Source organism: Nyctibius grandis, chromosome 5 (genome assembly GCF_013368605.1).
Source record: "Nyctibius grandis isolate bNycGra1 chromosome 5, bNycGra1.pri, whole genome shotgun sequence".
In the NCBI taxonomy this organism is placed as follows: Eukaryota; Metazoa; Chordata; class Aves; order Nyctibiiformes; family Nyctibiidae; genus Nyctibius; species Nyctibius grandis.
In genome coordinates, this window is record NC_090662.1 from 26,984,957 (window position 1) to 27,012,575 (window position 27,619).

The 27,619-nt window shown below is 37.2% G+C and overlaps 1 protein-coding gene across 1 annotated transcript in view; it reads left to right on the forward strand.

Moving 5' to 3' along the window:
* Positions 1-27,619, forward strand: part of CADPS2 (calcium dependent secretion activator 2) — a 337,802-nt gene that overhangs the window by 186,526 nt on the left and 123,657 nt on the right. Inside the window, exon 8 of the mRNA XM_068400325.1 lies at positions 4,451-4,590. Coding sequence (XP_068256426.1) covers positions 4,451-4,590 — 140 coding nt within the window. The remainder of the gene's footprint in view (positions 1-4,450; positions 4,591-27,619) is intronic.

The following is a 27,619-nucleotide window of genomic DNA, read 5'->3' on the forward strand; positions in this document are numbered from 1 at the left end:
TTGCATGATGAAAGCTTCAACAAATGCAGTTGAGGGAGCATATGATCTTATGTGTCGGGCACTCACTGTTTTTCATAGTTTTAAATAACCACAGATTGAGTTAGAAGTGTCTCTGGTAGAGCACGGGAGCTAAGGAACTTGGTTTGTCCAGTTCATCGTGGGTTTTTTTGCATGACCACAAGTATATTGTTTATTCTGAACAGAGCTCGCAATGCTGTTTATGATTAAGGCCATGTGACATAAGATTCAGTTCTCAATTGCTTGTAACTTAGCCAGACCGTAAGTGCTGAGGCTAAAATTTTTCATCCTAGGTATGGAATAAGATTAAAAAGAAAATGTGGGTTTGGTCAATGGCAAAAAGTGATCATTTGTAGCACCATTTGTCCTCTGGAAGAGCACATCAGGCATGGAAACTTCTTTTGTCTCATAAAATCTTCTGGCTTTCCTGTTGTGGACCATGTAGTTTGAAGAAAGGACAGGAAGCTGGGTGCCAGAAGCATCAGGGGCTCCCTGGGGCAGCAGGGAGTGGGGCAGGTTGGGGGACACTAGGGCAGCCTCAGGCGTCAGGCACCTTCCTGGCGATGGGGACAGGTTGAGGCCATCTGCTTTTTGAAGATGGCCCAGGCTGTGTTATGAAGAAGGTACTGTTGATGGGCTGCATCATATTTTCTTTAAGGTTGACTGGTGTGAGCTGTACTGAAGGCGAAATAAGGGTTTTCTGTAATAGCCTCTTGTCATCTGCCTCTCAGCCAGGGTATTAAGAAGCAGCTGCAGATCTTCACTTTCATCTTTTTTGCTTGTGACAGTGAACCAAAACTCAGCATAGTCTGCTCAGAGCTACAGTGATTACCAAAGTCTGGTGCCCAAGGTCTGAGATCTCAAAATGTGTCTTAGACCATCACAACTTGTAATATCTATCTCAGTTAGAATACTTGGGTCAAAAGAGTGGATAACTCCAGTGCTTGGGTTCAACTCTTGAATATCATGTTTTTGGGTGGAAGTAGGGGATGGGAAGGGGGAGCAGCCAGGATGCAATACCGATAGGAGGTATTTCTGCACAGTACTTTTGACTCTGAACCTTCTGCTTGGTTATCTGCTCTGAGAAAGCAAGAGTGTCCCAAGTTTGGATTGTTCAAGCTTTCAGAGTATTTTGGACAACTCAACTTTTCTTTCATACCTTTAAAGATATGATCAATGTGCCAAAGATAGAGGAGAGTTAATAGTTGCTTGGCTGGATTGACTGTTTGTCTCAGGTGTACTTCAAATAACTTCTTCTATTGTGATCCAGCTGGGGACTTAAATACGCAACTAAATCACAATAAATGATGGTTAGTCAAGTCGTTGAATGATATTAGCTTCATATCTTTCAGCCTGTCATATTGTAAGTCCAGGAGAGAAACATTTTCAGTTACTCACAATTAAGAAACAATGTTTTGAGAACATCATCTTGCAGAAATCCATAAATGTGTTGCTTTATAATATTTAAGATTTCTGTGTTTAATTTACACGTGAATTAAGAGAGGCATAAAGTGGACTTGCTACTTTTTCAGTTACAGTGTGGTCTGGGGAAATGTCATACTAAATATAATTGGATCACATGGTCGAGTATTTTTAATGATCGTGACATGATTGGATGGCGTGGATGTAGTCTATCTAGACTTCAGTAAGGCATTTGACACTGTCTCCCACAGCATCCTCCTAGACAAACTGGCTGCCCGGGGCTTGGATGGGTGGACTCTTAAATGGGTTAAAAACTGGCTGGATGGCCGAGCGCAGAGAGTGGTGGTGAATGGGGCAAAGTCCAACTGGCGGCCGGTCACTAGCGGTGTTCCCCAGGGCTCAGTTCTGGGGCCGGTGCTGTTCAATATCTTTATAAATGATCTAGATGTAGGGATTGAGTGCACCCTCAGTAAATTTGCAGATGACACCAAGCTGGGTGGGAGTGTCGATCTGCTGGAGGGTAGGAAGGCCCTACAGAGGGATGTGGACAGGTTAGATAGATGGGCCGAGACCAACGGCATGAGGTTCAACAAGAACAAGTGCCGGGTCTTACACTTTGTCCACAACAACCCCATGCAGCGCTACAGGCTGGGGGAAGAGTGGTTAGAAAGCGGCCCGGTGGAAAGAGACCTGGGGGTGCTGATCGACAGCCGGCTAAACATGAGCCAGCAGTGTGCCCAGGTGGCCAAGAAGGCCAATGGCATCCTGGCCTCTATTAAGAATAGCATAGCCAGCCAGTCTAGGGAAGTGATCGTCCCTCTGTACTCGGCACTGGTGAGGCTGCACCTTGAGTACTGTGTCCATTTCTGGGCCCTGCACTTCAAGAAAGATGTTGAGGTGTTGGATCAAGTCCAGAGGAGGGTGACCAAACTGGTGAAGGGTCTAGAGGGTCTGACCTATGAGGAATGGCTGAGGGAGCTGGGGTTGTTTAGCCTGGAGAAGAGGAGGCTCAGAGGTGACCTTATTGCAGTCTACAACTACCTGAAGGGAGGTTGTAGTGAAGTGGGAGTCGGCCTCTTCTCCCAGGCAACTAGCGATCGGACAAGAGGGCACAGCCTCAAGCTTCGCCAGGGGAGGTTCAGGTTGGACATCAGGAAGAATTTCTTTTCAGAAAGGGTCATTAGACATTGGAACGGGCTGCCCAGGGAGGTGGTGGAGTCACCATCTCTGGATGTGTTTAAGAAAAGACTGGGCATTGCACTTAGTGCCATGGTCTAGTTGACATGGTGGTGTCAGGGCAACGGTTGGACTCGATCCCAGAGGTCTCTTCCAACCTGGTTGATTCTGTGATTCTGTGATTGAATTTACTGAATTATCTCAACCCACACTGTTCTGATACTATTAATTTGCTTTAAGTCAGCTGAAGCAATGCAGTGCACAGCAGCTATGTTTGATGTGTAGCATTTGGGTCATTAATAGTTCGTTATACTTTTTAATGGAGATTGCCTGTTAGTTTACTTACTGTAAACACAGTCCTAGACTAACAATTCATAGTTCTCTGTGCTGCTGCTGAATAATCTACTATAGTGATATTCACAGGTATAAGAACAACAAAATAAAATAAAATTGGAAAAGTATGATGTCGTAGGAATCTTATGAAACTTTTAGAGGTTTTAGACACAGTGAAAGCATCCTGTAGGTGAGATTTATATCCCCCAGAGAAGACATAGGAGTTGATACCATTTTATTTTTTAAAGTAGATGATTATAGAACAGCAACTAAAAGATTAAAATCTCTTAAGCAGTGCTGAAAGGAAATCTGAGACAGAATAGCCTAGAAAGTTCCTCTATGGACAATGGCAATGACATTGCATCACAGTGTGCCATAGTGGAGAGAATGCTTTTAATACAAATTTCAGCAACTTTTTACATTTGCCCAGTGTTTTGGTTTCAGTGATTTCATGTGAGCTTAGTTTGTGCCACCTGATGATATGGTACACAATGGTTAGTATTGCCCTTAAGGGCAATATTAGTATGCAGATAATTCATGCCTGTCAAATGCTTTGTGTGCATGTGTGTTTGTGTGTAATGATAAAAAGTTTGATGACAAAGTTCTTTTAGCTCTCATTGTTAAAGCTGGAAGACATGACAAAGTGTAATACAAATACAACACAGTGCATACTTAAATATTCTGCCAGATGCTTATTCATTGTGAGAGGTTTGAAAATGAAGCTCCAAAATACTTCTTTAGAAATTCAGAAAAGGAATTGTCAGTACTGAAGTTATGAAATAATTACACACTTGTCTGCTTACATAAATGTTTTAAAAATTAAATATTTAAAATTCAGTGTCTTTTTTATTTTTTTATATGTCTACCACTGTAGATTAAACAAAAGGTTTCTGTCATATCACATGTGAACTGGACATAGTATCTTACATTTATTATACTCCATTTGCAGCAAAGATGCTTTGGAATTAATCTCCAATTTCTGCTATTTTTACTATAACTGGCTTTTATTAATGCTAATGATCAAAAAAAAAAAGGAGTTGGTAAGAAAGAGCTTATTTTGGTTTTCTCCACTCAAGCAGTGTCACTGCTGGAGGGAGGATCTGTTGCATAATGCTACAGCACATTGTTTCAATAGGATGTTTCCAGCAGAGCACTGAGTAATGTAAAGGTTCAGGTTCTTGTTTAATTGTACATAACCATTTTCAAGTGTCAACTGTTCCTTTTTGTTTAACACTATTAATTCAGAATGAACTAACAGAGGAGGAAATTTTATTAACTCATAATATGAAAATTCCCATTTGTAAGAAAATGAATGAGTTCATTTTGGAAATTCATCTGTTACAATAGAGTAACTGGTTTATTAGATTTATGAAATGTTTTTTAGTCATCTTTCAGATCAGAGGATATGCAACAAGAATCTTCACTGCTTAGAAGCTTCCATTAAAGACTAGCAGATTTTTTTTGTATCAACTCATTGAAGTTTTTATTTTATGACTTGCAGGTAGTGTTGTATCCAACATCCAATAGCCCAAAGACACCTGATCTGCATAAAATGATAGTCCCCAAAAACAGCCAGGACAGTGACTTGAAAATTAAACTGGTGGTGAGAATGGATAAACCACCTCACATGAAGCACTGTGGGTAAGTGTCCATTTTCTGGCTGTTTGTATTTGTTATTTTGCCTCATTGTGCCTGTGTTTAAGTGTATGTAGCTAAAAACATAAAGTTTGTAAAACATTATAAATGTGTACAGCAGTTCCTATAGTATGTCATTGTGTTATATCCTCATATTATACATAAAGTTTGGAATAGTCAGGGATAACATTCATTTCAGATGTTCAGTGATGTGTAAAGATAGATGATGAGCTAACTCTGAAATGCAGAACTAAGAGTACAGTGTCATTTAGAAACTGGTTTTGAATGTTACCATTTATAGCACTTTAGGAAAAAAGTTTGTATTGAGGAGAAACATACTTTTCCATTAAAATAGGATTAATTGTATACCTGAATGGGATAATGCTTGTGACATAGTCTCCCCTTTTCTTTCTCTATCTGCTGTATGGTATTTCTCTTGAAAGCAATTTATGTATGAATACCAGTTTAAGGATGTTTTTCCTGTCTAACACTGACACTATATGGAATAGATTATTCATAAAGACCAACTGCAACTGCTATTCCTCATCCCAACTGCAAAACCAGGTAGTGTTGCCGACAGTGAGCAAGACTGTACCTGTTGCTATAAAGAAATTACCAGGGCTATTTTCCATCCTTTAACTTCTTCTGAATTAAGTAGAAGTACATTTCAAAAAAGGAGGACTATTCAACATCATTAATGCAGTGGCCATACTATTTAGATTTCTTTTTAGTCTCCTCCTGTTGATATTCTGCTTGTTATACACAGATAGCAATTGCCAAAATTTCCTATATTTGATACTTTCTTTTAAAAAAAAAAAAACAACTTAAGTTTTGGCAAAGCTGTAATTGGTTGGGCTGAAATTTCCCAGGTATCAACTTCAGCCCTCATTTTGGTTTTGGGAAACTTAGACACAAATGATCAGGACTGTAACAATGAAACTTGCTGGCTGGAGACCTGTGGCTGGTGACCAGGAGCTGGGAGGAAAGAGAGGGAAACCAGTCCTGGAGCCAGTGGGGGAACTGGAGCTACTGTGCTTGGAGACTGGGGCTGAGATGAGAAGATTTAGAAGTAGAGCTGCAAATACATGAATGAGGGAAATGAGATAATGTGTCATGAGAGAGCAGAAAGACTGGGGTGACATGAGTAAATTGGGGTGGAGAGGACCTAGGGAGGAGAGAAAAGTGCTTGTCTGTACTGAAGCATGATGCTCTCCTGTCACTCCCCACCCCCTGCCCCGTTCATTTGCACTCACCAAACACCTCTGAAATGGTTTGGTAATTGTGGCATATTCTTCTCTAGATTCAGTGCACTAGCATGGTTTCAGTCTCCTGCTGCTGGAAGGTATTCAGCCAGCTGAAGTAGTGAGCACTGCAGGGGTGGCACAGTGCTGCCTGCATTCTTCAGTAGTTTGTCAAAAGGCAGCCATGGGGACGGGATGACTTGAACAACATCAGTAATGAATAATACACAACAGATGCATCTAACTTGCATGTGACCTGGTTCGGTTGCATACTCCACACTACAGCTATATCAGGGATGTTGTGTTCCCATGCACTTATCTCAACAGGTGACTGGGAGAAGTCCCCATTTTTGATCAGGTCACTGATAATGTTTGGGTTGTGCTGTCTGCAACCCCAGTTAGGGTATAACATGCAACTTATTTTGACCTGGGTCCAAAAACAAGGACAAGGCTCCCATGCTTCCTCCCATCGTGCTCCTGGGTTTCCCAGAGGCTTTCTTGGCTGAGAGCTATTCTTCTGGGGTCTTCAGAGGGTCTTCCTGACCCCCCAGTTTGTGTTTCCATACTGGTTTATGTCCCTAGTCTTGTCTGAGCATTAGATGGATCGCCCAATCAAATATTACTTTCAATAATTTAATTTAATCATTATCCCTTTCATCTGCCACTGCTGGTTACTTCCTCACGTTGATTTTGAACCCCAGTCTCCTGGCACAGTTGTTTAGTTCTTCATTTTACTTCAGGGTCACTGCTGTCACTATTCTCCAGGCAGATATTGTTCTTCACACCAAAAATGCTCAAGGTCGGTCATTGTTTCCCTTTATAGCCACTAGCTGTAACGATTATTACTTACACATTTGTCTAAAAAAGTTAGGGCACTGAGGAAGGGCTGTATGGACTTCTCCACCATAAATATATGTGAAATGAAATAAAAGGTTAATAATTCCTCCAATAACCATTGAAAAGGTTGATGAAATACTGTATGATGGCACTGGAGTTGCAGTGAGAGTAAGGAAGAGGGTGTGTGTTTGGAGGGAAAAAACACCTGCCAGAAGAATTATTAATGTGTATAGTCAGACACCATCAATGTTATGAAAAGCCATCGTCCAGACACACTCTACAGCCTTCTCTTGACTTCTAGAGTGAGTATAAGTATTAAGTGGTCATTTGCTATTTTTTCAATAGGGATTCCCACCTGCTTCAACACACAGATTAAAGCTATTGCGGTTCTGAACTGATACTGTGTTATCAGAGAAATCCTCATTTGTGAAGAGGCTGGAAACATGCAGTAGAGGATGGACAGTATTATGGGAAGGCAAAGGAATATTTTGTGGTTAAAGTAGTTGAGGGATGCCTGGAAGAACTGGCTTTTGCCCCTGTTTGTGCAACACAGAAGGACCTGCCTGTAAGAGACTTAAACATTTCCACCTATAGTAACTGATGGCATGTTGTGTGTTTCCTGTGCCCAGTTTGATAAAATGGAATCTGATTTCACAGAGGTGCCCAACACTCACTGCTACTAGCTGAATCAGTGGAAACTGGGCTGTAAATATACAGTGTGCTATTAGAGTCCAAACACCTAAGAATTAGATCTTCATCTTAATATCTGAAGCCTAAAGTTTTCAGTACTTCAGGTCTCCCATTATGAAGTGAGAATACCACCTCTCAGTGTTGTAGACATTTGAAGGTAAATCTTGGGAAGCAACTGGTAGAAAAAGTTCCTGCACATCTCACGAGCTGGAGGACGTGGGGCATGGTCACAGAGCTCTGACACACGGTCAAAGGCTTATGCTCTGCCAGGCAGTGTTATTGCGGTGCCAGACTCTGCAGCTGCCTGGCGAACCTGCATGAGGCAGAAAAGCAAATAGCTCGATTCTCTCTGTAAAGCAGTGTTTGCATAACATGCAATGAAACAGGCCGTAGGAAAAAAAGAAGTGTTGAAGAGCTGGAAGGCAGCTGCTGCTCTCCTGAATAGTGAAAAGGGCTGGGAGGTATTTATTTTATTTTTGTTTTGTTTTATTTTATTTTATTTTTAGTATGTGGTCAGATATTTAAGCACAGTGTCACAGAGTACACAAAATGAGGGGAATGAAAGGATGAAAGAATGTCATCATCCTTGCTGCTACAATTTGAGGTTTGCAACCTTACCAACAGACTTGTAATGTAGTTAGTGTGATTATCCCAGTTAAGTTCTAAATCTTCAGTTTACTTTACAGAAACATCTCATGCTTTATCTTTGCTCAGTCGTTGAACTAGACAGCTTACGTTTTCTGTGTCGGTCTGAGTTAACAAGCTAACATACAAGATTCATATTTGTCTTGTAGGAGAAAAAGGCAATCTGTTGGCATTGGATAATGCCTTTCAGCTGAGAATCTCAAAATTTATTCAAAGTTGAATTAAAATTTTACCCCACAGCCAACTGCAGAATAAGGGGTTTTATTAGATTAATGTTCTATCATCGTGATTAAAAAAAAATAATAATGGTAATAAGAGACTGTTTTTTCAGATGTGGGAGCTACACAAATATTTCAGTTTCTGCAGGGTCAGCAAAACCCACAGGCCCAAGCTAATTGTGGGTTTCCCGTTTTACTCCTTCAGAAAAATTTCTCCTCTTTAAGACTGACTGTACGTAGTGACACAGGGGATATGCTGAAAGACTTCAAAACCTGTCTCACACTTATGCTTCAAGGATATTCAGTTTTACAAATTATACTGTCTTGTATTTAAACTGAGATTTTTAATTCACAAGTAGTATTCTGGACTGCAGCACCTTCAGATCATGTTCCCTCTTTGGGTTTCCACAGTCATAACAAAAATTATATTTCAAAAAAAATTATAAACTTGGGAATTTTTCCATTATAAATTGTAACCTTTCTAAGAGCAAGAAATAAAAATCCTTCTGACTCAACACTACTTCCTATATAAAATGCTAAAAGCCTGTTTATTTCTGTCGAGTTAGAATAGCAGCGTTAGGGAGGCACTGTTTGCTTCAGGAAGGCTCACTTGGCTCTCCTTAACTCATAATTAAATAAGAGTTGAAAACCAAGCAGGACAGGTTAATCCACTCAAGATATGTGGGTTACTTTAAGTACTTTTTCTGATGTGTGTCTTTTTTATTTTAGTGTGCCTTTGCACATCCACATACATTTAAAGCATGCATTATTTTTAAAAGTAGATTTTGTGTCAGTTAAGTTGTCTGTTAGCATAGCCTAGTGGTTACTAAAGGGTATTATTCTATCACTTCCAATCTAGAAATAAAAAAGGGATACTGAGATTTTTTTCAAATAGCTTGCTTTAAAGAGATTAGTAATGCTTAATGGTCATACCAAAAAAAGGAAAATAAATAATAACATAAAATTAAATTCTTACAAATTGAGCAGCCTGAACAGGTCAATATAGTATAGTATTATTTGGATTTGTCTTCCGAAGTAAAACATTTCAGCACAGCTCATGTCGAGAACTTTTTCCAAGATTCGAAACGCAAAATTCATTCTTATAAGTTCTGTTCTGCTTTCTGCTATGACATGTTGCATATAGAAATGTTATACCTTTAATTTCTTAAATGTTTGTGTTTGGAATATACATTCTACAAGCACTTGAGTAGGTACATGCACAGATTTTCCCCCCATCTCTTATCTGTAAAGCAATTATTTGGCGACTTTTTCGAACTTGTACTCTCTGATTGTAAGGAATGTTTGTGAAAAAAATTTTGTCTCACAACTTTTATTATTATTATTATTATTATTATTATTGTGTATTTTCAGAATATAAAGATCATAATGACTTTGCTAACCTTTTAGAATTTTTTCTCTTGTGCACCTGGAATTGACTGAAATGTTCTTAGGAGAGCATTTATAAACAATAAATATAGCTACTGGTTCCTATATGTGACTGAAGTATCACATTTCTTCTCCTGCTGCTGTAGTTTTAGAGCTAAAGGAAATCTGTGAGACGAATGCCCTGGCTAGCAGTCTTCCAAGATGCAGAATTAGAGGATAAGTAATTTTCCTTTCTCATTTTTATGACACTTGTCACCCGTTGATGAAAGTGTTCATTGGAGAGGAAGGCAAGTATAATTATCTCTGTTTTACAGATGAGTGAAATGAAGCACAGGAATGAACAGAGATCACCCAAGGTCACAGGCAATTCAGTGACCGAGCTGAGGATAGCACTGGGGTCTGCTGGCTTCTCAGTGGGTAGGGTTGTAGTGCGTGACCTGGATAAACCATTGTCATAGCTACTAGTGAGCTCATAAGTCAACTAAGAAGAGCCATGGGGACCCTGAAGTTAGCCAGAACAATGGTGGTGCCAGCTCTTACATACTGCTTGTCCGAGGTCACCTAGCAAAGAAGGGCAGGAGGAGGAACAGAATTAGCTTTATAACTTCAATATGTGTAACCTGAAGGCTGATCTGAAGTTGAGATCTGCTCCCAGTATCGTTATTTCAGAGAAATGTGCAAGGTGAACACATTGAAATAACTCTATTTCAATTCCGAGTTACTTTTACAGATAAAGTAAGGTGTCAGGAGTACAATCATACTTCTCTTAGCAAGTGCTGCATGCTCCCTGTCTCAGATAGGCCTTTGTGTTGCGCATAATAAATTTGAAACCAGTTTCAGACTTTTCTCTGAGCTGAAACACATAGATATGTACCAGTAGGTATACAGTTGCTTCAAAGTGAAGATAAGTGTTGGAAACCTGTATGTATCCAACGTCTTAGAAAATCTTCCCTAATACTTTTTATAATATGGTAATATATACCATAGGCTTATTCAATTAGTATTTTTTTCCATTAGATAACAACAACAACTTTCTACATTACTTTTCAACAGTTACTGAAATACTTTTCTCATTGGTGAAGGCTGTAACATACATATTTTTTTATGAAAGGGAGAGGGGGCTGCCTGAGAGATTCCTGTTGCTCTTTCTTCTGTTATCAACACAGCATAATTGCTTGGATCCAATGTTAAGATAAGTAGATATTTCTCTAACTGTACCATTTCTTTATCTAGATATGTAAACTCTTCTGTATCTAAGATTTGATTTCACTTTCCACGTTTGTGTGCAGCACATCTAGTTGAAACCAAGAAGTCAGTATATTAGCACCATCTAGCTTTCTGTTTGTTGCTGTTGCACTTGTTCTTCCAGCTTAAAAAAGGGTAGCAAAGCACTGACTTCAGCTGCTGCTTCAAAGAGCAAGATTCTCATTGTCCTTTGGGAGAAGGCTTATTTTTCAGTTTGTAAACATCAAGACTGGAAAGCATAAGGAAAGGCAAATGGAAGAAACTGTGGAGTTTGTTTGAATTTTGCAAAATTTGCATAACATCAGATAGTTTGGATTCCTTTTCTGACCGTTTAGTCATATGGCCTCCCTATAGCACCCCAAAAATGTAGGTATTTAGGCTATGTCAGAGTTCTCTGTTTTCTCAAAGTCACTAGGTAGGGAGGAATACCTTGACAGGTTGGTTTATCAGTATGAGACTTTGGCTATTGAAAAAAAAGGAAAGGTACACTGGAGTTGGTAAGGTAAATTTTTCTCTATATATACTGCGTTCAGAAGAAGTATAGATTATCTACTAAATTAAAATAGATGCCTAATCATCCGAAAACAAAGCTTTGGAAAGATGAATTACCAGAGCAAGAGGTGGGCTTCAGTCATGTCGTCTTTTTTCTTCTGCCTAGTTCACAATTTCTCAAAACTAAATTCAGGTCAGATATAAACTATGCGTAGCTACCTAAGTGATTTTTAAAAGCTAAGTCTCCTTTTATTTTAAATGAAACTCAGGATACTTTGGTAGACAGTAAGACAATTTCTCTACAGCTATAAATATTGAACTTTATAGATAAAATTGTCTGTATATATGCTCTTAGGAAGACGAATGAAATTAAATAGATATTTTATATTAAATAAATGTCACTTCAGTTAATTCCTGTAAGGATTTTTTTGTTTTCACTGGTGGTAGTTTTGGGTTTGCAATGTCCTCTGGCACATATAGCTTGTTCTATTTGGCAGCAGACACACTTGATTTGTATTTTTATCATCTACAGTTTTCTTCAAAGCGTTTTCTTATCCTGTCGTAAGAACAGTAGAGTTGTAAGAAATATGGGTGGAGTATATCAGTGCTCTTTATCATTTCTATTACAATTTCTATTGCAGGTAGTCCTAATTAGTCTCAAATACATTTAGGAGTTAAATCTTTCTACAAATATCCGACACAGATTGCCCACTGCCATTTGCAACATCAGTATTTTGAGATGACCTGTAATCCATATACAAATGGGAGGTTATTAAACTACCTGTTTGTGTGCCATTGATGAAAAGATAATTCCCTGCCACTCGTTCCTCACGTGTGGGTGAAGGGTGCCAACCATGAAGGAGAGTCTTAGTCTTCACCTGAGTCGTGATTCACTAACCATATAACCAAAAATGCTCCTATTTCCTGAGGCTGTCTCAGTTGTTACCTTGTGAAAACTAAGATCCCATCACAGAAATCAAGTGTATATTCGAGTCAGCTGGGTCTAGGTAAAACTTAGTCATTTCCCCTAGCTATGAATTTTAGTGTGCATAAGCTTTTCTTGTCTCTCCTGTTACTGGCAAATGGGACAATGGTTGCTGAGTGTAGCTGGCCTCAAAATTAGCACCCAAGTTGTCCTAAGCAGCTCATTCTCAACTACCCATGTAGATGAACTCTTTTCCAAAGAGTTCCTTAAAAGCTAATGGGGATGTGAGTAATATGGAGGATGTACAAAAGCAGACATATGTAAAGGGAATTCTCTGGTAAAGAAACTTTATGAAGCAAAAGTGAGTTAGAGGTTTCTTTCTAATCTAACAAAGTATTTCAGATATGACCATTTGAGGAGGCGTATCAAGAACTTCTGGCATATAGAATGAGACTGCTGAGAAACTAAGACAAAAATCTGAAAACTAAAACAGTGACTTTACAGTTCAGCAGAAATATTGGTCAGATTTTGGCCCATAATCAACAAACATTTTTATATTAGGGTCCAATAGCAATGGTGTATATTTTTTGTTTAGTCAGAAGGTCAAAAGTGTCATTCATGTAGCTATAATTATCTTATATTTCTTGCCACATTCTGACAAACATCCTCATTTTTACATTCATAAGGCAACATACACTTGTATATACTAAGGTAAAAATTTCATGTGTATGTTATAAGCAGCGTGATAGAGTGGCTTGATTTTTAATTCACTTTTAGTGATGTATGGATGCCTTACTATTATTTTTCCAAGGTATCTCATAGCAGTATTTTCTGTTATGCTAGTTTAAATCGTGCTAAATGCTAGTATTTGATTGTGCTAAATGAATGCTTGCATTTTGCCATGGAGAAAAGTGCTAATGTGTTAACTGTCTTCATCTAAATGATTTTAATATGATGATACACTTTTGCAAAATCAATTGACTGTAATCAGTTACTTTTTAAAAATGAAAATTGAACTCCATGAAAAATGACACGTTAAAATTACATTAATGATTGATTGGATAATGATGATGGGTTAATACAAAATTACTATGGAAGGAAGAAGCAAAAGTGTTTATCCTGCTGCTAGATCCTTAGAGAACAGATTATAGCTATGAGCCTGATTTTCAGTCCTTCCCACAGTAATTGCTTCTGAGGAGACATGGGGAATCTTGAAGACCTTAATGATATGCCACTGCCACTTTAATTGCGAAGGGAAGCCAAGAGAATCCTAATTTCCAAGAGAAGCATTACTAATTAAGGTGCCGTTCTTCATTCATTCCATAGTAATTAATCTGAAATATTTGTAAAAACTGAGATACAAATTTAGATCCAAACTCACTTAGCTTAACCACAACAGACTTTATGTGAAAAAGATCTATGGGTTAAACAAGGTTAATAGTCTGAGAACTTAAAATATAATTTATTTCTTTAAAAAAAAATTGCTTTGATTTTACTCATAACTCTTCTAAACATGAAGTAAAAGAATTGAAAATAGATTTAAGAATCTGTTTTCATGAATATGTAATTTATATTTAAGTCGTGATTCTACTCTCACATTAAAAAAGTCATTAAAACTGTTTATATAGGGTGTTCCGTTTTCTTGTATTTCACTGAAAAGCTGCATGCTTCTGAAAATGTTAAGATGGATTTTCTTCAGCTCTGTGATGAGCAAAATGGTGCAAGTTCAGTTGTGTATGTATTGTCTGTAGATCATAATTTTAACACTTGTTCCATGTCTTCCTCCCTTCACCAGGATTGAGTATGCATAATTGATTCGATATGGAGAATCCCCATAATCAGTACTGCATGTGTGTCAAATCCTTCTTTGGTTCATCTTTGCTAAACTCCTTATTCAGCCTCACAAAATAATCAATCGGAGTGAGCTGGTTCTGTTGGTACCAGTCCGTTTCCTGTGTACTGGTTTTTGTACCTAGTTCTCTCCTCAGCGTTCTTCACTGCAGTTATGTAAGTCTCAGTGGGTTCTAAACTCTTATTCTTTTGGCATGGATTATCTCTCATGGCTTGCCTTCAGGTGTAAATGCAATTTTTTTCTTATCATCTGAGATCACAGAACCTATGACTGAGCATCTCAGTGACCCATAAAACAGCTAGGTAGACTTTTCTAGTCTACACTTTCAAATTTCTGTCTGCAATTCTCACTGTTAAATCTCTGGCCATCTAAACTTCCTGGTCTTTTTTTTTCATGTGTGAGGGGAAAAAAGAAGTGAAAAAAACCCTTGGCAGCAATTTTCAGTTTATCACCTTAGAGAAGGGCTCACTTTCAGACCATAAAGGCGGTGATGAGCTGTGGTACAGCATCACTGAGGATTTGTCATCATAGTTTTTGTGACTGACTCCTGATTCGTGGCTACTCCACTTGAGCAAATTTGAATGCAGCATCACTGTGTGAGAGAGACTAGTTGAGTGAGTACCTTTTAGCAACAGCCACTTGTTGCAGCAGCGGGATGAGATTAAGCCCTATACCCAGATGGCAGATTGCTTGTGATGATCCTACCATGGAGAGAGATGTAAAGGATGAATGGTGTGAAGAGCAGTAATCCGGACTTGTCTAACTGAGGCACCTATGAAGGATTTTTAGCCACTGATCGCTGCCAAAATTATGCTACCCGATACAAAGAGATGGTAATCTGGAAGACATGAACTGTGCTTGGCATGTGCCTCCTTCTTGACTACAAAGGGAGCCAAGTGTGAAGTGTGCCCAAACAGATCCGCAAAGTGACTCAGTGGTTGCTGAGGACATGATAATCAGCTTATATGCATTTCTGGGGATTTAGTTCAGTCTCTGCCTGGTCTTGTCCTAGACTGACTGCCCTTTAGTGGCTGGAATATGTGAGATGCGTTAGCCAAGCACCGCACCTGATTTCACATGCTCTGAATCAGTTCTGCAGTGTGAAACGAGTGCTGTAACTGGGGGCCATGGAGAGGTTCTCTTCAAAAGCACACTCCTTATTCAGACTAAGTTACCAACGTAGATGCATCCTTTTTTGTTTAGGTACTTCACTTAAGTACCTAAAAGTAGTTGGGCAACAGCTTCTATTGATGCCCATGTCAAGGGTTCAGGCAAAGATTCAGTCCTGAAAACATGCTCCAGTGAAACCTTACATTTGTGCTTGTAAATGTTTGCTTTATTGGATTTTTTAAACATATAAAGAATAGTATCTAAACAGTCTTGCCTGTTATTAGAAATGCTCAAATCACAACTTCAGACAGCTATTAATGTGTAAAAAGGAATTTTTCTATATATTCATTACATATAACAAAGCTAGTGGTAACTCAGAAGGCCAAATGATGAACTAATATTTAACTGAAAATAGACCTTAAGTTCATTAAATTATAGGTGAGGAATTGAGAAAATCTAAACTTTAGTGTGATTTATAACTGGCTTTTGTTCTAAACCACTAAGTAGTAACTTTGGTTTAAGTTTAATTTACATATAAGTGTTTTTCATATACAAGACAGGAAGAATAGATGGGTTGACCATTCAGTGCTATGTGGATTGAAGGTAGTATTAAAAAAATAAATGTTGGTATGTTGTAGCAAAATATGTATCATATTAGGTCCTCACATGGGAGATCATGATCTGAGACGTTTAGTCTCTACATATACACGAAGTGAAATACAGGCAGGTCATTTTTTTTCTTATGCATCATTTGTCATACTAAAATGAGAGCATAGAATAGGCTGCTTATTTTTACTACAATAAAATATGAACAGTTTAAAAATTTTTAGCTCATCAGAGGTGTTCTAAAATTTGCAATAATAATTTGAGAGTAGTGGGAACTTCCCAGTAACTTTACACGCTTAATTGAGGAGACTCTGGTCTGACTGGAACGTTCAGGTTGTCTTCTTTAGCTTAAATTTCTTTATGCTATTGTTACACAGTTCCAATAGCTTTGGAAAAGTAACATTCAGAAAACATCTGACTTTTACTCTTAGTTTTGCTTAAAACTTGAGAAAAAAAAATTGCTACTCTGTAAATACACCCAAAATATTGCTGAAAGTATCTTTAGAATGAAATTGCAGAAAAGTATCCCTGCTTCATAACCTATTCCAGAATTCTATATAGTAGAATATATATATTTATTTTGTATTGTATTGTAATTTTTAACTTTTTTGCTGTCTAAGTTCCTTTTAAAAGTCGTCTGGAAACTTCCCCTACGTGCATGAGTCTCTAGTAATGAAGATGTAACTGATTGTTATATTCATAACATTATTACTGTACATAGTCACCTAAGCAATATTCTTATTTTCCCAGACTGCAGGACCAAACATAATTGAAATAATTGTTTTAGTCTTTGTTTTACTTTATTCTACTACAAAGCAGCATAGCACACATATCATGCAAATGAAAGATGCAGTTCTTTTATTAGCCTTTCTGGTCAGGTGATCTGACTTGTTTTATGGTACCATACACTAATCTATGACATAGATTTTAAAGAAAGAGTTATTTCCACCTGGCATACATTGGCATTGCATATTGTGTGGCATGGCCTGGCATTATTTCTATACAGAGAGTGCCAGTACTGTTAACTGTAAGGATGGGGGCATGCCACCTGCCTGTTGTGTCCTTCCATCACTTGTGCTGTCCATCTGTTACTTGTAGGAAGGTAAAATTCACCTAATTTTTGGGTTTTGAAATATAAGCCCTTACAAAATTAAAGGCACTTATGACAGCAAAATTAATTTTAAATGCTAATGGCATGTAACCAATCTAATCCTCTCTATGTGCCAGAATGCTGGCTCAGTTAGATACTGTAGGGTCAGTTGTGCTATACTGTGTCTGAGGATGGACTTCAATTCATAATACTCTATTCTGTATGGGCAAAAATAATTTTAACACAATACTGGATGTGGCTGATAAATTTCTTACTTACAACTTTATATTAGTCGACATGGGGCTTAAACGCAGAGGTAGCTTTTTATAAATGCAATTTAGTGGTGTTTTTTTCTCCATGGTGGTATAATTTCAATGATCACAGTATTGCATTTAATTTTGACATGGTAACAGAGTCCCCATGGCCCTGCGCTACTGTTGTTTTGCCCAAATAGTATATTCATCACAGCCAGCTTCCTTTAAGTAGTCCACGTCCTATTAAATGTCAACACAATTGTGTTGGCAGTTCCGTACTGTACCATTTTGTCAGGGTCCTTGAGTACATCTCACGTCCCCGAGTAAGCAACGTGACAGCATCACCTTGATAGGCTGGTCGTTTCTGCGATGGCATCAGTGTAGCGGTGCTTTCATACAGAGTTCTGCACAATTAGCTCACTCTGTCTTTTTATTTAAGTAAAAACTATAATGAAGAGTTCACCCTGCACTGCAAATAATCTTTTTAGCATGATTACTGTCACAAACCTGGCTTAATATAATCCCATCCTGAATTAATTTTGTTCAGCAATGTTGTATTGCTTTGTCTTTTCATAATGTGTGGGATTATTTTTTCACTTTATGCATAAATTATAAAAGAGAGCAGGTAAGTGAAAAATGCATGTATATTAAATCCTGTGCATCGTTTGTCCTTGAAGCAAGAGACAGAAAAGACCTGTTAGGTTATCTTTCATGCTGCTTGTATGGAGTAAACTGGGGACAAATTGACAGGGGAAGTGTTCTGATAGGTATAGGTTTGAGTTCCACCACTACGTCTCCATTGGGGTCAGACCACCTTCCCTTACTTTACCATGTGGAGAGCTCCTCTATAAGGTTAGAAGATTGCCAACCCAAAGCTGCCATCTGCTTTTCTTCAAAGTTTATTCCAAAGATGAAAAGCTGTATAGTTCTGGTGAAAGAAGTGAACACAATTCTAAATACAAAACTAGTAACCCTTGCTCAGTAAATCAGTGGCTTAGAAGTTACTGTTCTTATTATGTGTTCTTCCATTTGTGCTTTTGACCACTGATTTAAATTTTGGAATAATTTTAAGTTCAAAGTTTTAAGTGGAATGTGCCATGCAATTGACCAAGAAACTTGGTTCATTTTGTAGTAGTGCTGGCATGGAGAAGTCTACCTGAGGATGTGCCCCCTCACAGCCGGACTCCTGACGGACAGTCTCTTTTCTAATATTGAATGTTTGTGGCTCTTTAGCCTTTTTCATCTGGTTGTAAGTCTGAGCTTTGAAGGGCAAGGTGAAGTCTGAAGACTTAGACTACAGAATGATTCCTTTTAGGTTAAGGGCAGTAGGCTGGAAACCGATACCACATTACTTGGGCATGGGATGTCATTTTAAGGATCTTTCAGTCAAGCCATTTAGAAATACATTCTGAGTAATTAATGTATTCAAACGAAATTGGTGTTGTTATGCAAGCACCACAACTGGGGCTTGTATTAAAGATAACAAATGTTGCCAGTAGCTGTGAACATGTGCTAGACTAAGATCTCTAAAAATGTTACAGTTGCTTTTCTTTCATTCACTACTTAGGCAAAAAAAAATGCATCAGACCAGAGGAACCAACAATTTGCATAAATGCAGCTTTACGACTATTTTGTATATTGAGGAGCAATGGATCCATTTTCAAACAGAAAATGACTCTGATCCTTAGATTAGAATTGTATGATTAAGATTAACTTAAAGTAATCATATGTCATGTAAAATTTTATTGCCATTATAGAATGTGAGTGTTCAATTTAATCACAAATGCTACATTCATTTTTAATTGAGCTGTATGTGTATTCTACTTAATGGAAGGCTTGGGTTTTTTCCTTGCACACTCAATACATTTTAATTGAACACCTGATTCCTGACACCAACACATTAACATCTGGACACTATCTATCTTTATGCATATAGAGATGCTGATTAAAACTTGGCAGAAAAGCAGATAATAGGAAAACAAAAAGACAACATTATGGAACACTTTCAGCAATAATTTTTTATTATATATTGAGATGCATTTAATTATCTTATTTCATTTAATTAGCCCCACTACTTAGGTCAATTGTTTTTTATTGATAACGGCATGTTAGCAACTTTGCTAATTGGCACAAAATAGCATGTGACTGTACTAAATGTCTTGTCTTGTCTTGTCCAAAATAATTTCTTATGGTTTTTTTGCTTTCCTGAGACTTTTTATTTCAGTCTTTTCACTAATATATAAAATATGTGAGCAGGGAGTGGCTTAATTTAAAATTTAGCATTTCACTTTTCATTTTTATTTCTGAGTTAAAGACAAAAAAGATTCTAAAGAAAAAGTGTTTATTTCCTAACATTATATTTTAGAATCAAAAAGTATTACTCTACCCTTTGTACCTTTTAGAAATTTCAGTCTTTCTTCAGAAAGGAGTATTTTTAAGCATTCTTTATCATTAAGACATTAAGCATCTTAACGTAAGTTAAGTTACTGATCTGTTGTAGGCCAATGATGTAACAGAACTGACAACTCTAGCAGAGTATAGATGAGCTCAAGTTATATAAATATTTTAGTGCAGAAGATTAATTTCCAGTTAAATAGTAACAGAGATTATTATAACAGAGACTTTATGGAAATGTAATTGATCAAAAAAGATCTTTTTTCTACGTGAGATTATTTCTTTGAATAATTTATTATACCTGTCCTTAATTTTAGATTCTTCTATTCCAAACCATTTTTGATATTTTTCTTTAAAGACATAACATATTTTTGACTCAGTAATTCCTCAAGATGTATTTGGTATCTCCATACCAGGAAAAAAAGATTACAATTTTACCAGTTAGCACTTTTTCAGTTTATCAAATACTGATACTTTTGCAAATTATTTCCATGCTTTTTGAATTTTAGGATAATCTTCATAATACGTGTGTTCAACTGTGTTGGCACTTCAACAGATGAAGTAACTCATCATTATGCAATGAATGTTCTCCCCCTAATTTGAGAATATTTGTATTATTAATATGTGTGACTCTGTGCTCCCATGTATGCATGATTTGTGGAATAATAAGAGAATCTACTTATTTAAAATATTCATTTTAAAACTATTTCAAATATAAGTTTTACAGTCCTTGCACTGAAATTTAATTTAACCACTTTTTGTGGTTACACAGTGGGATTTTCTTTCCTCTTCAAGTCAGTCACAAACAGGTTGCCCCCATCAATTTGAACTAGATTTTCATAGCCTGAGCTGTTGCGTTATATATATCCTGACATCCAGAGGAGGGCAGCATGGTTAAATTAAGAGAGAAGATGGGAATATGGTTATAATGCAGCTAAATGAATCTCACTTTTTATTGTTTATATAGTTTTGTGAAAGCTTTTATAATTTAGAAGAGTGCATATTTTCCTAACCTATACAGATAAAGCAACTGCATGTTAATTTTAGAAGTTTCCAAGTGTAGCTTCTTAGTAGCTATAAAAGTGAAGTTTTTCTATGTATATATACAGTCTATTTTAGAGGAAGGTTTTAAAATATTTAATGTGGGAGTTATTAAAGCCTAGTTGAAAGTTGAGCTCTGCAAATTGCAATACAATCTGTTATAGTATTTTGGTAAATCAAATGTTTGGAGAGTGGAGGTACCTATTCCAGCAGGTGTAAGGGACACGGGAACTACTCTGGTCTCTAACTCTTGACTGAGTTATAGCAGGAAATTAGTCCTTTTTTATACATATATATACGTCTAAAAATATATATACACACATGTAAAGTTCTGTTTGGGGAAAGAGATTGAAAAATCTCAATCTCGGATTTGAACAATAATCAATGAGTGATACTAAAAAGATTAATTATATTTTTTGTTCCACTTAAATTGATCACCAAAACACTCATAGGGGACATTTTACCCTTTGTGTTCTATACAAATAAATGCTATTTTTAAAAAGGTATTTCTAAAACTTCAAGTGAGGAGAAACCACACAAACCTCCCCTCACATCCAATTCATCAGTGTTACAACTTATATTTTCTCTTTGATTTTGTGGATTTTTTTATTTTATTTTTATGTAAGGGCAGTTTCACAGTTGAATATCACTTTAATATTGCTATTTTGGGGAGGCAGTTGCTTGTCAGAGCAAGCCTGTGCAGCAGGAATGGGCTGACCCCAGTAGATGGCTCTGATACTCCCTCACAGGTGGTAAATTCTGTATTCCTGAAGTCCTACTTCTACAGCTCCAAATGCAAATCAGCTCCAGTTTGATAACTCTAGTGCAGGGACAGTGCGTTTGAATGTTTTTATTTTCTATATATTTGTTATGGTAAAGAACTTTTGACAAAGAGCAAATCCATACTGTTCTTATGGGCTTATAACTGTGTCGTATATCACTTTTTGTCTTTGTGTGACCGGACAAAACAAAACCATTTTCAAGATATCCGTACCTTATTAGCATTTCTTTAGGATTTTTATTTTTTTCCTGATTTTAAAAATCCTGAATTCCATGAAGGGATACTAGTGTAAGTTTCTTAAAGGGGATATATTTCTCAGTGATGCAATTCTGTTGTTTCCTAGAATAACTCCTGTGGAATTCTGTTTTAGTTTGTTTCTGTGTGGCATTTCCCAAGAAGAAACACCAATCATGTTAATGGTTCTAACATAAACTATTTTACACTGGAAGCTGTCACTTCCAGTGCCACAAGGCAATCACTAAGTAATACTAGTAGGTGGCAGTTTCAGAGCGATCCAAAAGATCTGCTTCTAGGCACAGGTAGTTGAGATGTGAAACTGTGCTACTAGGTGTAGATTTTGGAATTTTAAAAGGGTTGAGAAAACCGTTATGGAAAGTCATTGAAACAAAAGTCCATTAACAAGTAGTAAATACAGAGACACCATTTCTAGATAAGGAAACTCCTAGAGCCAGTAATAGCATGAGTATAGGAGAAAATCCTGGGGGTGTATAACTGCATGCTTCCATTCAGTTGCTGCTTCCCTCCACATCCTGTTGGGAACATGGATATTTTAAGAGAACTGATTGACTAGGTCATACTATGAAAACTTTCTTCCTTGTTCTTACTCCTATATTGTCATCAAAAGGTGTTCAGGAGTATAAAAGTACTTTTATGACTCTAAGTTTTGATGAAAGGATCATCTACAGTTGCCATTCTGCACTGGTAGCTTTTCCAAGGCGGAATGTCTCTATCAGGATGTTAGATTAACCTTATAGTCTTGGACCAAATGTTCATCCAACCTGGTATCATGTCTCCCACTGTAGCCAGCAGGAGATGACTGGGAAAGTTTATAAAAGTAGTCTCAGTGCTCTTTCAGACTTCACCCGTCTGCAGAGCAAGGCCTTTCTGAGCCAGGTATGATTCTTTGTGTACACTAGCATTCAATGCAATTGAATTTCTCTTTCACAAACCTGTCCAGGAATGCCTAAAATGTACAATGAAATGAAACTAATTTATGTTCATGGAAACAAGCCGTAACAGTTGCTTTGCTGTGTAAGAACGGAAATTAATGTCTGGCACTATTCCTACATTCCTCAGAGGTGCTAGAGATGAAACAGAGACAGTCTGCACCACTGATAGAGGCAGCATCATGTGTTTTTCTCCTGTTGTATGTTGATGAAAAGAGAGTGGTATTCCTTGGTTCCAATGTTTACATGAAGTCTGGTAGATTACAAGGGAGCTTTCCAATCTATGAGAGCATGAAGTGTCAAAATTTTAATCCAGAAGGAAATCACATAGTTCCCAATAAAAACTGTTTTATTTCTGCAACATGGGGAGAGACTGCTATTTCAAAGATAGTATATGCGTTCCAAGAAGGTAACTGCATTCTCCCCACTGTTGCTTAAATTGTACTCCAGCACTTTTCATTCTGGACTGCTCTGCAGTAGCACAACTAAAAAGTATTTTTTTCTACCGAGTATGCCAAGCATTTTGAAATCTTTACGGTCAACGTAGTCTCTGTTCATTATCAGCTAAGTTCGGTCATTACATCCACAGAAGCTTTACCTATAGCACTGACTGAAAAGAGCAAACTAACATGTCTTATTCTGAATTATGCTTTAGAATGAGTACTTTTGTCAGACTGCAAACAACAAACATTTTCCATGAATGTCACATAATCTACTTTTCATGATGCGTAGGTCCTTCATTTCATATATTTTCAGGCAACTAACTGCAACACCTAAGTTTGGAGTCTTGGCACTGTAGGGATCTGGTACAGCCAGTAGAGACAGAAGGGCGCTTCCAAAGGGTAGTTTGCAAAGCTCTGAAGCTGAAATATCCCCCAAGTGGTTTACATGGGATCCATAAAAAGTACAAGGGAAACATGGTCACTGAAAGTGGCATAGTGGAGTTGCAAAGCCAATTTGCTGTTTCCCTTTGGAACATTTTTTTAATTCATTACCAATTTGCATGTTTTGACACATGGAGTGAAAAGGCTGAACAGCTTTACAGGCTTCTGAAATGCATTTTCCAATGTCTGGAAGACAAGGGCTGGTGTGAGGCTTTCCTGAGTGTTTCTTCTGCTGCACTAGAACGTCGGGTTCTGAACAGTTCTCACTTTTCTCTGCTTTGGTTTCTCTCCCACAGAAGCTAATATAATAATGCTAATGTCCCTCACTGGACATGTTGTGAGGAGTAATTACCTGAAGTTTATAAAGCACTACTCAAGTGTCAAGCAATGTTCCTATTAAGAAAATAATGATAGATAAGTTAGGACTTGTTAAACTGATTTGTTTCAAAACTTTGGTGATGTTTTAAAATAGTGTTTTTAATTGAATTATTTCAGGGAGTTTTTAAAAAAATCCAGCTGTCAGGAATTTTAAAAAAGAGTTTTAAAACATCATAACATTCTGAATAAACATCATCTGTCTGCACAAATTGAAGGAAAGTGCTAGACTAATTCATTATCATAATTCCTGTGCTTCGTTTCAAATCACAAATAGGGATACCCGCTGTAACATATATCCTCATGCCTTTGCTAGATCAAATGTAGCCCTTTATACTAATTCATAAGAACTTTAAAAAACCTACTAGTGATGATGAAAACAAATGTTATGAGAATACTTACAACTGACAATCTTTAAGATGGAAATGTATGCATCTTGTTCTGCTTATATGTTTTATTACAAAAAAAAAAAATTGGCTCTGCTGAGGTCTGTATTTACAGTATTAAAGTTATATCAATTCAAAAGTAGCTTTCTAGACAGAGAAAAGACATACATAACCAGCCAGAGATAACGAAAGCCAAGTATCATTCCTAAAAGAGTTCACTGCTCTTACTAGCCTCTGCCGCTCTTCCCAAAAGTGGGCTATTTTCAACACTGGGACTCCAGAATTGGAGTTGCTTCAGTTGGCAGCTTAGTTCATTTGCTTTATACCACTGTGACACTGAGCAGGGTGTTTTGACTGGTTCCATAAGTGGCAGTGTATGACCTAGAAACAAATGCAGACTTTTCATATTAACAGGTCTTCAGTCATTTAGGCTTTCTAGATCACAACTAAAATCACTGCCTGGCTGGAAGAAGGATCACCAGTTTTTCTGCCTAATTGCATTGTCATGTGCTTCGAGTGACATGGAGAGATGTCTAGGCTGGATGCCCGGATGCTTCTGGGTGCTCAGGATCCTTCTGAGTTGATTTAAGGTCTGGCAATGTAAAGAACTGTTGCCACAGCCAAACTGGATGCTCAAGGGAGAGCAGTGCTATTGAAACTTTTTCTACTACATCAACGTTAGCATTTGATTTCAGATTTTCACTTTTAAAACCGGTCTCTTCGTTGTTCCTGCTTACTGTGCTTTGTTTCACATCACGGAACAATTTGTTCACAGACTGTTATCCTTTTAGATGAAATTAAACCAAGAGATGAGCTCCAGGGATGCGCCCATATGTGCCACAACTACTGGTAGCTCTTTGGTCCATGGGTTCAGACTAGAGCTAGTCCAAAGTAAGCTGCATCAAAAAGCACGGAGAGTGTATGTCTGCTCCTCAGCACCAGCTGTTTCGCAGTTGTGCTGCATTCCCTGTTTACATTACAATTAGATTACATTAGAATCAGAGCACTTTCTACATTTATGTTGCATCTGAAGGATTTCATTCTTTTGTTGCCTGGAATTCTCTCAAGGCTAAAGGGTATTTTTCTGTCTTGACAAACACTCCCACTTTACATACCAAATAGGTTTCATGATATGACATAAATTGGATTAATAATTCTCAAGTTGCCATTGCAGTTACTTCACAGGTTCCGTAAGTACTGGCATGCATATTCACAAATGTTGAAGCGCTCTGGAGTGCAGTAAGATATCACTGTTAAAGAATCTAGGGATATCTGATCTTCCAGCATACCGATAACCATTTATACTGTAAGTGAAATGTCATTTAGGGAGGAAAAAAAAAATGTTTTCCTGCTCATATTATTAGTATCTTGCCCAATGGAATAAATGGAAGTGTTTTCTTTGGCTGTGGTGTTTGTATTACTTGACATTCTTCAACATTTCTTTATCCTTAGCAGGCATAATTACAGTAGAAGTTTAGGCTGATTTTTTCGTTCCATATGTTGAAGGCTTATTTAGTTCTCTTTCTCAAGAGCAGAGAAAGTACGAAAATGAATCAGAGAATGTTTACAGCTAGGTTTCTTATGACCCAGGTCATATTGTTGTCTTGAATCAGTTTCCTCTCTCATCCTCAGCTGAAGACAAAAAAAATGGCTTAATCTTGTGGGGTTAAATAAAAGAAGGAATGCGGTGCAAGGAAGATTCCTTTTATGCAAGTGCGCAGGGAAGACTGAAAGTGCCTGTGGGCATTTGGTCCCCATTGGCTCTCAGAGCGAATGCAATGATGCCCACAGATAGCCTGTATTGTTGTCAGTTAAATGGGATCATGAGTGTCTGAAAGGTGTTCGAGAATGAACTGAAAATCATTTTCACAAGTGGATGATTACTTCTGCCACATGTTAACTGAACTCTATCAGAGTGGCCCAGATTTTTGAGACTGCATTAATTGCTCTTTCAACCTTGACTGAGGTTTCTCTTTAAGAAAGGCCTTTGCTGGACTAAACTGCTACATGTATTGATTTTTCTTTCTGTATTTTTTTCATTGTCTGTGATAAATGAAGCCTTTTACAAGTAGAGAATTTATCTTTCAAGATGTAGATAGATTGCTTCATTCCTTAGAATAAAAAGGCCAGTCTAAAAATGATCTCTGTAGAAGTACTAAGTCCTTTCTCATTTCTCTAGCAGTGAATAGCTCCAGTATTCCACACTCAATTATGGTTTTCAGCTGTTCATTAGTGCTGATTTTTTCATCAAAAAGTAGAACCCTGCACTCCCGCAGCATGGACTTAGAGCAAATAAGCTGCCATCTTCTTTCCTGTGTGTTCCATCACATAATTGAAACTGAACTATAATATTTAGCCATATGGTTTTGCATTTTTGTAACACAAGGAAATGCACTTGGAAAACTATTCAACCTTTATATATTTAAAATATAGTGATGCTCAGACTTTTTAAAGAAAATGGTTGTTCAGTTTGTTCAATTTCCAGAGGAGAAAATGATACTGACTGAGACAAGAAGATATATAAAACATTTTTATCCTGATGTTTCTCTGCTTTGTAATGGAAATGTAATTTCTTGTATTTTTATTTGTTTTCCAGGAAAATGAACTTTAAATATTAAATGTTTATTTTTCTGCCATATTGTAAGCATTGTGAGGTATAATCAGGTAAATCTGTGACATCATACAGATCTGATTTTTATTTTTTAATCTGGGAGTAAGTGAAGAGAAAGAAAGCAGTATTAAATAATGTTGAAGAAAACAAAATTCTAGAACTGTTTTTGAGAGCAAAAGTCTCAGGAAAGTGATTTCATGGTTTGTATGTTTGGTTGCATTTTCATATTGCTACAAAACTGTTAGAAAATCCTTACATTGGTGTAACACTTAATGACTCAACATGTTTGATCAAGGTCCTATTTTCTATGTGCTGTATAAAAGCAGGTGTATTAGTCTTAAGTTACTGGAAATTATGAGTAACATAAAAAGACTGAAGAAAACGACCGAGCATATGCGTACTAACTATAAATGTGCTTTCTAATGTGCACATGCACAGATATAGATGTTATGTATACGTATCTTATTTATTATATTAATGTTTTTACATAATAAAAGTCTGCCATCTGTATCTGTTTCTGTGTGCATCAGAAAACCAATCTTTCCTAACTTCTTGTCAGTCTACTCATTAAACACTCTCAAAACATGGTCTTAAAGTCAAAATAAATCTATTTAGTAATAAGCAATTACTATTTCAGTGCTCAGATACAGGGGAACTATTTCAGTATCTTCTTTCTCAGTGTGTGGCTGAACTGTAATAATTCAATAATTATTTTAGATTATCCCAACTCTGGAACCCAAATTAGAGTGAGAAAAATTGTAGCAAATGGTGTGGTTAATTTTTAG